This window comes from Chaetodon trifascialis, chromosome 2 (assembly GCF_039877785.1).
Source record: "Chaetodon trifascialis isolate fChaTrf1 chromosome 2, fChaTrf1.hap1, whole genome shotgun sequence".
In the NCBI taxonomy this organism is placed as follows: domain Eukaryota; kingdom Metazoa; phylum Chordata; class Actinopteri; order Chaetodontiformes; family Chaetodontidae; genus Chaetodon; species Chaetodon trifascialis.
In genome coordinates this window covers 30748257-30759588 of record NC_092057.1, presented here as the reverse complement: position 1 = coordinate 30759588, position 11332 = coordinate 30748257, and the positions used below count along the sequence as shown (strand labels likewise).

Below are 11332 nucleotides of genomic sequence, written 5' to 3'. Positions count from 1 at the left end.
GGGCTAATAAAACTGGTACCTGCAGATCACGAGTCGACTACTGGTTAATCTCCAGCAGTCTAGAGGAAAATAATATCTATGTTAACATTCTGACTATCCCGCTCACAGATCATAAAACCATTAATCTTCAAATTAACTTTAAACCCAATGCCAGTACCTACCGGATTTCATATTGGAAACTCAACAACTCGGTCTTAAAACATAAAATAGTCACAGAAAAGATTCACTTTCTAATAAAATGTTACTGGCAGAGGGCTTTGAATGATAAATGTTTCCAAAAAAAAACAGGGAACTACCGAAGTTTGAGATAGCAAAATACCTAAGACAGTATGGATCCACTCTGGCCAAACTAAGAAAAGAGGAAGAAACAAAAGTAATTACCAAAATTGCCACTCTTACTCAGTGTATGCCTGACGTTCTGACAGAAGATGACAAACAAGAACTAACTGAGCAGCAGCTCAAGCTAGATGAAATCTACAGAGTTAAAGCAGAAGGAGCCTATGTAAGATCCAGAAAGCAATGGCTGGAAGAAGGGGAGCAAAACACAGCATATTTTTTTAAGTTGGAAAAGTCACGCAGCAGAGTGAACTGCATTCAAAAAATTAATATAGATGGAGCTGTCACAGATGATCCACAAAAGATATCCAACCACTGTCTAATGTTTTAAAGGAACTTGTATAAAGTTATAAGTTTTATAGAAACTTGTATAAATCACACTATGATGAACATAGCCAATATTCATAAACAGATACTTCTCTCCTGGTCTCTGATTTATAAACATAACTTCTCCCCCCATAGATATTATATTTGGAACAACAGGGACATACAACACAAACACAGATCACTTTTTATAGAGAACTGGTTCACCCATGGCACAACTTTAGTCAGTCAGCTTCTCAGACCAAACGGCACATTGTTATCATACCCAGAATTTTTAAATAAATACACATTTCCCATTCTTCCAAAAGAATAGGTAATAGTATTTGATGCAATATCCTCTGGTGTAATTATGTTGTTCAAAAGTGTCACATTGCCTGAATCTGACCCATTACCTCTGGAGCCTGTGCAGACAGAAGTCGGTCGAATCTGCTTCTCAATGGAAAAGAACAATAATCGTACTGTACAAGCACTATTCCAAAAAGAAATTGTCAGTACTCCCAATGCCGTATCATACTGGAACAATACATTCACAAATCTGATTTGGAAAAATATATGGTCCCTCCCTTGCAAATATTTCATCACAAATAAAACCAAAGAAGTATCCCTCAAACTCATCCACCGAATCTATTCCTCTAATCTATTTATGCAAGGATATAAAAAAGACATCAGCGAATTCTGCTCCTTCTGTAAACAGGCTCCAGAAGATCTTCACCACCTCTTCTGGTCATGTCCCCACCTGCAGCTTTTTTGGAGGTTATATTGGTCCCCCAAAATAAACCAATATAACGTAATTAATTTAATCTTATTTTTAGCCAAAGCTCATATCCATAACCGGAAATTCACCAACCAAATACCATGTACTTACTGTCTTGAAAAGGAAATCAAACAATACATTAATACAATTACTCAATCTGAAAACAAGAAAGCCATAAGGACTCTAGAATTATTTTCTTTGTTTCCATGTTTTTGAATTGATTTTGTGTTGGCCTATGAGAAATATAGTGTATATTTTGTTTTCATCTCCTGCACCATTTCATGTAACATTCATTTGAGATTCCCTTATTTGTGCATGTAACCCTCTCACTCCCTAGTTTCTTCTCTTTGTCAATGTGAATATATTAAAAAAAAAAGAGTAGCGTGAATTTACAGGATGTGACATAACTGAAAGGTCGAAGGTCACACAACAAAAACACATCACATCAAAATAAAAGCTCCCAAAAATAAAAATACAGAAAAGTAAAGAAAAAGAAAAGTATAAGCATACACAAAAAACCCCAACAAAGTATGAACAAACATGAAACAGAATTTGGTGAAATATAAACCTATTATCACATATACACAACATGTATGTATGTAACATATGAAACTGACGAGAATATATGTTTAAAGTAATCGATAGAATCAGAATCAAATACTTTATTGATCCCTGATTCGTAAAAATATATACACTATACAACAATATAAATAAATAGTATACAATATTAAATATGTGAATGTGTAAACTGTGCAATATACAACAACAAATAGCAGTCGCCTATGTAAAAAAATAACATGCAACGTGCAACATTCTGCATCAAGTAATAAGAATAAAAATAATAACAATAACAGAATACTGCAATACTATTACTGCTCATACTAATACTATAATAATACCCGTAATAGCAATAATAACAATAATGATATATAGAATTTTAGAATGGTAATATAATATATAGCGATACAGAGTAACAGAATAATAGTAGTAATAAGTATGCAGTGTAAAATGAAATCTAAAATCTATAAGACTACTCGCTTTGTTTAAAATAACACAAAAAGCCTGAACATGGTAGAACAAGGACAAGCATGAAAAACTGCTTTCACTGTCCCAGAGATAATTCAATTTTCAATTCAATTCAATTCAATTTTATTTGTATAGCGCCAAATCACAACAGAAGTTGTCTCAGGACACTTTCCATATAGAGCTGGTACAGACCAAGCTCTTTTATCTACAAAGAAACCAACAATTCTGATAATGTACAGAACACTGTAGCTATAAAGTGCCTTCAGTTAGCATCATTATGCAGCTGGATTTATTATTTTCCAGTGTCCGTGGTGCCGCGCCTGTACTCCAGTCCAGCAGGGGGCGATGTGCCCAAAGATGCAATGCTCAACGAAGAGCAGAGCATGATCAGGAAGGATAGCGTATCAAGTCTCGCGACATTTGTGTACGTGCCAAAACGTATGCCAGAAAGTGACCGCAGTCCGAGGGAGGGCGTTCAGCGCCTTAAAGTTGTATCGCTGATTTTCTATACATAATAAAACTGCTTTTGTCTGGATCGAACAGTCACAACGTGCACTCATTCATTTATGTCCGTGGCATTAAGTAGGCTATGTCTTTGTGAAAGTGTAAAGTGTTTCACCGAAGTTGTTTTTGCAGGTTCTAGGGTAAGTGATTATAGGGAAAACTATCATTTGTGATGGAATATGTGTTCTCTTCTTTATATTTGGAAACTAGACTAATGAAGCATGATTTACGTATGGGTTATAGCCTATGTAAAATAAAGCAATTCTCGCTTGCAGTTATCCTTATTTTACGTGCTTTGTTACCTAGTTTATAACGAATACAGTGCTTTTCGCTGTTTTAAATACCGTTAAAGCGATAAAACAACGAATAACATGCAGTTTTCAACTTGCTAAAAAGTGATTGCAGCATCTACTTTGGCAATGAAAGGCTATTTATGCCTCAAAGTGACTTGATTTCCTTCATGAGATATATTGTTAATGTACAGTTATTGCTACTTTGGTCCAAATATAAAGAAGTCATTCAAGACACATTCGTCGGAAATAATATTTAGGCAACTATAATTTGCTAACCTATAATCAGGTAAATGTCATGTGATTATACTAGAAATCGAACAACTGTGATTCTTCGTTTCCAAGAAGCATTAAACTTTCACATACCCTTTGGTATGAGAACGAACAGAAATGTATGTGTATTTGCGCGTTATGGCCTTTTGATTAAATTTAAAGCAGCAGCTGTAGATGTATAAAGATACAGCTTTAAGGGTGCGCGCGCTCCCGGCAGACTGCGATCAGTTTCTGGCAGACGATCACTATTTGGCTGGACGCCAGCAAGCAAGCAGTCCAAGGTCAATGACGCTTACATAAACTGCTGCTGTCAGCCGGTGGGGATCGGAGCAGAGCAGTCTTTCTGAAAGCATCAACGGAGCTCACGTGTTATTCAGTCCAGTTAATCAATAAGGACAACTGTGCTGACTCAGAGATGGCCAGAGGAAGCCGTGGCCGTCCCTCAGCAGCCAGGTAAAGATTAATTTACTATAACTTTACAACTGTGTCACTCTGTGGTGTTGGAACACTGCAAGTGGTCTCATGTGTCCAATTCAAAGGACAGGAAGCAGAGATAATTCAGCCCATGTGGAGACTTCAAAACATTTATGATACTGACAATAAAGCTGCAATAGTTTGTCCAAAGACAGACTAATAACTCTTCACCTTAAGACCATACATAGTCTTATTATTGATGCGTCACTGGGACCATGTCAAGTTTAAAGTGAAGTTCACAAGGTCAAATCAACATAGAGCTCCATCTGTGGGTTGTACTGTCTGGTTCTTCAGGGAAGAGGAGTTGTGAAGGCTATGGAAGCTTTTAAATCTCTTTTTGCCTCTGTCCTTGCACCAGTGCTCCAACATATGAGACTCAGTGGTAATGAGATTACATCATGCTGAAAAACTCTGACAGCTAAATGTTTTTGCTTTTGCTTTTTTATGACAGTACTGGGAACATCTTTTACAATAGTTAAGGAACCACAGTGCAGAGTCAAGTGTTTTCTTTAGTTGCAATTGACGTGTAACAGAAATGTAACTGCAGATCACTGACACAAAAGAAAGTGTAGTTTCACTGTGTAATGATGGCCTTATTATATTTCTGCATTCTTCAATAACAATGCACCTAGCAGTTTCTGGGCTTGAAAAATGAAGCCAACCAAGTGCCAGAAACTGCAGTTCCTTGAATGGCCTCTTGAGGCTGGTTTCAAAAGCAAGTCGGTCCCCATAGACCCCAATATTAAAATGCCTGATTTATAGCAGAAACAAGCACATTTGGAACCCGGTACAAAAATGGTTATAGTCTGTACAGCTAATTTCTAATGACAGCTGTGCAGTTACCCACTGAGTTTCAGCAACCAGGCTTTATTTGCCCTGCCTCAGACCCACCCATGCTCCATCTCTTTGCAAATTTTTGGATTTGCCGGGAGCTTGGTGGAGTCAGGCTGTGCCAAGATGGCAACGGCCTGGGTCACTGTCACTGAGCTTCACAATTTCTCTTCAGGAACCAATGGATGACGGACCAGTGGTCACGGACACTACGTCCATTTTTTTTTTTTTAATCATTTTTTATTTGTCTGTCTTATAATGTGACTAGTAAATGGCAGTGGCAACACTGAGTGTTTAAATGTATAAATGAAATGTGAAAATTTATTTAAATGGCTTTAATGATTTTATTTGAAGACCATCCTGCCTGTGTTCATAGCTGCGGGAATGTTTTCTGAACTGGGGTGCTGACAAAAGTATGCGTTTGTGGGGGAGGGTCGCACATAGACGCTCAACAATTGATCTTTAAAATACTGTTGACTGGTGCATTGTGACTGTGTTGTACTCGTACGCTGTCCAAGGTGCTAAACACTATGGCAACAGTAAAGAATGTATTGCAACAGCCCACTGTAAGCTCCCTCTCGTTAAAAACTTTTTCATAAGTACATCCATATGTTCAGGATGAGAAAGACATCTTTGATGCACTTGAACAGGGTTTCTCCAGTGCTGTTAGGGGCATTGTAAAATCCAAGGAAATCAGAGTGAATCTCCATTTTCTCGTCTACTTTTTGCAATGTTAATGAGAACTGCTCCATTGTACTGGCGTCTGTTGTTCAATCGGCTGTGAGTCCATAGGGACTATTTGCAGTAAGGGCCACAATTTCACTCTGAATAGCGTGGGCGTACACTTCATTCTGAATTGTGTCAGAGAGCCAGTTATCCCTTCTCGAAATCCCACTCCCTCTCTCCGGGGAGATTGTAGGTACGCTCCAACATACAAAATGCCATCATCCCTAGTTCCCGTGATTATGCCTGCATTTACCATCATCCGTGCAGCTTGACTTGACGTTTGCAACACTTATGTAACACTGTCTGGATAACATCCTGGTAGGACTGTTTGACAGTAATTTTAGTCTGTCGTGAGTTTTTAAAAATTTATCAACTAACAGTCATCAACATTAGCTGGCTCCTAACTTCAACATGGTCTTTGGGGTTTTACAACAGCATCACAAGGTTTGGTCTGAGACCTTGTTTTGGACTTTTTTTTTTATTCTATATACTAAAGAAATAAGCTGGCATTCTCTATGTAACAGGCTGAAAAGCTGTGATATTAAATATTATTGCAGCACATTGTATGAAGAGAAGATGTAATTTGTACTCGTATTTCATAGTCTACATTTCTGATTCAGCTGAATGGAAAGGAAAGGTGATGGTGTGATACAAGGGCTTTCACAGTTGTCACTTTATACAGTAGATTATGTAATTAAGCATCTCTAATTCATTCTGTTTTTGTTCTGTTTGTAGCCCAGCTCCAGCACATGCTCCAGCCCCTGCTCATCCACCTCCTGCAGCCCTGGCCCCAACTACAGCTCAATCCCAGGGCCCGGGCCTCATGGCCCAGATGGCTACCACAGCTGCTGGGGTGGCAGTAGGCTCAGCTGTGGGCCACGTTGTTGGCAGTGCCCTCACAGGAGCATTTAGTGGGAGCAGCAGCAATTCAGAGCAAGCCAAGCCTACATCCCAGGTAAGAGATGCAGTGTGATCAGACAGAGGATTAGAATGGCTGGATATGTTAGCCTAGCTGGTTTTTAACAAATAGGTTGTTGTTTTTCTTGCAGTTCTGTCTGGGTGTTTTTCCCCTCACCTAATTGCTAAAAAAGATGCTGATGTTGGTTTGATCAAACAAAACAGAAACCATTTTCTACTTTTTCATATGTGTTGGATTCTCTTAAATGTTTGACCTCGCATTTGAAAAAATATGCTGTGCCACCAAAGAATGAGAAAGCATTCCTCTGAAAGTAAAAGTTATGCAAAGTGTTCGCGTGGCTCAGTCTATTTCTTTAAAATACCCAATGAAGCTACAGAGGTGAAGCGTATAGTTGACAACAAAAACAAAAATTCTGTAGTCTGTGTTCTTCTTTTTGGCTGTCTTCCTCAAATACAAACTGAAAAATGGTAACTAAATACTATATATAAGCATACACAAGACTGAAAAACACAGTAAACGCAGCAAGAACAGTAAGCTTATAAGCACGGTCAAAAACTAGTGTGCTCTCAAGGCTCCATAGCCTAAACTAAATTTATCTAACAAGCACAGGCAAGCATGTTATGCATTTTGCACGAGACTATCGAACTACTCCAATACAGTAATATATTACTATTACCACTATTAATATATTAAATATATTTATACATATATTTAAGGGTTGATAGTTCTAGCTGTAGTCTTATGTTATTTAGCCAAACAAAGTTTCAGAAACTTTTAAGTAAAAAAAACAAATTGGGCACCATGTAGGGTATCAGTCATGTCTCAAAGTCCATCCATCCAGCCATCTATTTTCTATACCGCCTATCCCTTTCGGGGTAGCAGGGGGGCTGGAGCCTATCCCAGCTGTCAACGGGCGAGAGGCAGGGTACACCCTGAACCGGTTGCCAGTCGATCGCAGGACAGCACACAAGACAAACAACCATTCACACTCACACCTAGGGGCGATTTTAGAGTCACCAATTAAACTAATGAGCATGTTTTTGGTCTGTGGGAGGAAGCCAGAGTACCAGGAGAGAACCCACGCATGCACGGGAAGAACATGCAAACTTCACACAGAAACCCGGGGGTCGAACCGGCGACCTTCTTGCTGTGAGGCACGCGCACTACCTGCTGCTCCACCGTGCCGCCCTGTCTCAAGGTCTTGGTATTGATTTTCAGAATTTTGTTTGCTTTTTTAAAATCACATAGTTGTTTCAAATTTCAGACTTTATTGTATTATGATGGCTGTGTAGAAGTGCACCATCAGAATCTGCACAATGATCGTGCACTTCTGCACAGCCATCATTCAGTCCATCCTCACCTCCTCCATCACCATCTGGTACACTGCTGCCACTGCCAAGGACAAGGGCAGACTGCAACATGTCATTCGGTCTGCAGAGAAGGTGATTGGCTGCAATCTCCCGTCTAAAGGACCTGTACACCTCCAGGTGTGGCGTGCAGGAAAGACTGGCTTATCCCTCTCGCCCCGGACACAAACTCTTTGAGACACACCCCTCTGGCAGGAGGCTGCGGTCCATCAGGACCACAACCTTACGCCACAAGAACAGTTTTTTCCCATCTGCTGTCAGCCTTATCAACAAGGCACGGAACCCCCCCGACACTCTTCACACTCCACTTCTGCCTCTACTTGTCACATTGACATTGCCATAACTATATGCCTTACATTAACGCTTAGCTTGGATTTCTTTCTTAAAAAAACTGACTGTGTTTCTGACTTGTGTATATATTATTACATCCGCTGTCACTGTTGCTGTGATTGCATGTCTGTCTCTCTGTCTCTCTGTCTCTCTGTCTCTCTCTCCCTCTCTCTCTCTCTCTCTCTGACTGCATTTCTGTCTGTCTCTCTCTCTCTGTCTGTGTCTGTCTCACTCTCCCTCTCTTGCTCTCCCTCTCTGACTCAACCGGTCGAGGCAGATGGCCGCCCACCCAGAACCTGGTTCTGCTCGAGGTTTCTGCCTGTTAAAAGGAAGTTTTTCCTCACCACTGTTGCCAAGTGCTTGCTCATGGGGGAATTGTTGGTTCTCTGTAGATAAAAGAGCTTGGTCTGTACCAGCTCTATATGGAAAGTGTCCTGAGACAACTTCTGTTGTGATTTGACGCTATACAAATAAAAAATTGAATTGAATATTGTTATATTTCTTACTTTTTAATAATATTTTTTTGTAGATGTGTCATCCGCCAACTTCACCAAAGCAAATTCCTCATTTGTCTAAAATCGTACTTGGCAATAAAGCTTTTTCTGATTCTGATTCTGATTCTGATTTCTGATTTCTGTTGAGATAAACTTCTAGTACAGCCGAACTTGGGTTTCTTTTGTGAAATATTTTCAATAGAAAGTTAAACATGTTTTGTTTGTTTTTAAGACAAGGGTTAGGGTAAGTCATATTGACACTAGCATTTAAAATGTTTCAAACAGCCCTAGAAGTATGTAAACTGGAGTTTGAAACATTTATTCCTGCTATGTGTTTTTACAGAATGTTCAGGTACTTCAAACAAACAAGTGATTCACCAAGTGAATAATATTTGATGACATTTTGAATATGCTTGTTGAGTCAAAATAATATCCAGATTGTTACTTGTTAGTTGTGGACAAACAGATGCAGCCTGCCGAGGCTGCTGTTTTGAAATGTGAGACTCTAACTCAAATGTGTGGTGTTTTTCTTTCCTTGTATCATTGTAGGAGCCACAGCAGCTTGCTCCAATGCAGCCAGGCCCCTGTCACTTTGAGGTCAAACAGTTCCTGGAATGTGCCACTAACCACACTGACCTGAGTTTATGTGAGGGCTTCAATGAGGCGCTCAAACAGTGCAAGTACTCCCATGGTGAGTCTGTGGTGAATGATGGCTAGAGCCAGAGCCACACAATATGACACTGCGTAAAGTAAGCCATGAGCATCCGCCAACGCTTATTAGCTTGACATAAGGCACCAGTTTTTGAGTTATAGAATATTCTTCATGTCAACGCCTTATATTACACTTAATTGTTATCCCAACAGAACCAGCTTTGTTTTCACATGATTGTGAATTTTTATTTTTTGTAGCTGCTTGAACACACATGTTCAAAACAAAATAACATGATTTTAGTGTTTATCACTATGACCTGTTTTTTTTCTGTTTTCTGTAGGTGTAACATCATTGGTGTGAAAGATGAGTATCAGCTGTAATGATGGACATATTTCAATAATGAAACATACTGCAGACATGCTGTAGACACAACATAACACAACAATTTGAATGCTGTACCTCAGGTAGAAAGCATGTTGATTTTGTTTTTTTTGCTGATTGATGACTGTGTCATGTGTGAAACATGTTTAGTAATGTACAATGCTAAACCTTTAATAAATAGCTGCTATAGAGTTACACATTTGTCAGCATGTAATTTTTATTTCTGTCATGTCACTTTTTTAACCACAAATTAATCTTTCCTGTATTCCTGTAATTTCTTGTAATAATTTAATTTGTGAGTTTTTCCTTTTTGTTTGTTTGCCAATATTTTGTTTGTAACAAATGAAGCTGGCTAGCTACATGGCAAAGCAGCTCTTATACTTCATATCCAGCTAAATCACAGGTCTCAAACTCATTCCACAAAGGGCCGAGTGGCTGAAGGTTTTCTTTCCAACCAAGCAGCAGCACACCAGACTTGACTCATTTCATTAGCTGATCTCAGTCTTCAGACAGCTGATTGGTCAGACTGCGTGCTCTTGATTGGTTGGAGGAAAAACCTGCAGCCACATGGCCCTTTGTGGAATGAGTTTGACACGCCTGAGCTAAATGCATATGGATACTGTAATGTCTGCTTGTCATTTTACCATGAAGGACACTGAAAACCCAGAACCCTCAGTGGCATTAAATGCACTGTTCTGATGATGTTAACACAGAAATCTACCCATTAGGCTCAAAGTTCTCACATTTTCAGAAGACCACTTTACAAGTAACTGGTAATAATCATTAGCAACTGGACTTTGTCAGTTTGTCTTGGAAGACGTTTCGCCTCTCATCCGAGCAGGCTTCATCAGTTCATGCACATCAGACTAGATAGGACAGCTCTAGTCTAATGAACAGAGGTGTATAAAGTACTTGAAAAAAATAACTAAGTAAAAGTATAAGTACCATAACTGAAAATGACTTTGGTAAAAGTTAAAGTCACCTATAAGAAAAATACTTGAGTAAAAGTCTTAAAGTAGCTCACATTAAATGTACTTAAGTATCAAAAGTATCTTGTGAAAAAATATACTCAAGTATCAAAAGTAAAAGTACAAGTACAGGTATTTTATAATACGCATGAAAAGAAGCAAAACAACCAAAAATTATTCTCCCCTTGTTTTTTTATTTCACTTTTTCAGGTGAATGAAATGTGGTATAGAATACAACTCAAAAAATAAACAATGTCTTGCAAAATTTAGCAAAAGGACCACTTTTTAACTATGTTGGGGGAATCCTCATGAACTGAGGCACACTACAACACACACAAACTTTCTGGTTCAAGTGGAGAAGTTGAACTTGCGGTTCATCCTCAGCAGAAGCTGATTTTCAAAAGTGTCTGCAGCTAGCCGTGCTCTTTTTGGGCTGAAGATGAGACCTGCTATGCTGAACAGCCTTTCGCAAGCTGCAGAAGCAGGCAGAGACGTGTTGAGTTTGACAGACAACTTGAGAACCACAGGAAACGTCTTGAGAATCTTGATGTCATCTGTTGAGTAGGCCAGGTACGAATCAAGCTGCTTGGTGGCGCTTGGTGTTTTGTGGGAACTTTTCAGGATGTGGAAGAAGTCTCCCTCATCAGATGAGCCAGATCCAGCATCTGCTGAAATGGAGGGAT

At 39.2% G+C, this 11332-nt stretch overlaps 1 protein-coding gene across 1 annotated transcript; it reads left to right on the top strand.

Annotated features, from left to right (window-relative positions):
- Positions 1–2951: 2951 nt before the first annotated feature.
- chchd10 (coiled-coil-helix-coiled-coil-helix domain containing 10) lies at positions 2952–9876 on the top strand. The gene is made up of 4 exons (XM_070982243.1): positions 2952–3960; positions 6274–6493; positions 9198–9339; positions 9641–9876. The coding sequence occupies exons 1-4, from the start codon at positions 3923–3925 to the stop codon at positions 9658–9660; spliced, it is 420 nt and encodes a 139-aa protein (XP_070838344.1). The 5' UTR covers positions 2952–3922; the 3' UTR covers positions 9661–9876.
- The last annotated feature ends 1456 nt before the right edge of the window (positions 9877–11332 follow it).

Bases quoted from the DNA above. Each gene is read 5' to 3' on its own strand.
- chchd10 (XM_070982243.1), top strand. From the start codon at position 3,923: ATGGCCAGAGGAAGCCGTGGCCGTCCCTCAGCAGCCAG. The intron at 6,494-9,197 runs GTAAGAGATGCA...GTATCATTGTAG, and splicing joins AAGCCAAGCCTACATCCCAG to GAGCCACAGCAGCTTGCTCC. The intron at 9,340-9,640 runs GTGAGTCTGTGG...TGTTTTCTGTAG, and splicing joins ACAGTGCAAGTACTCCCATG to GTGTAACATCATTGGTGTGA.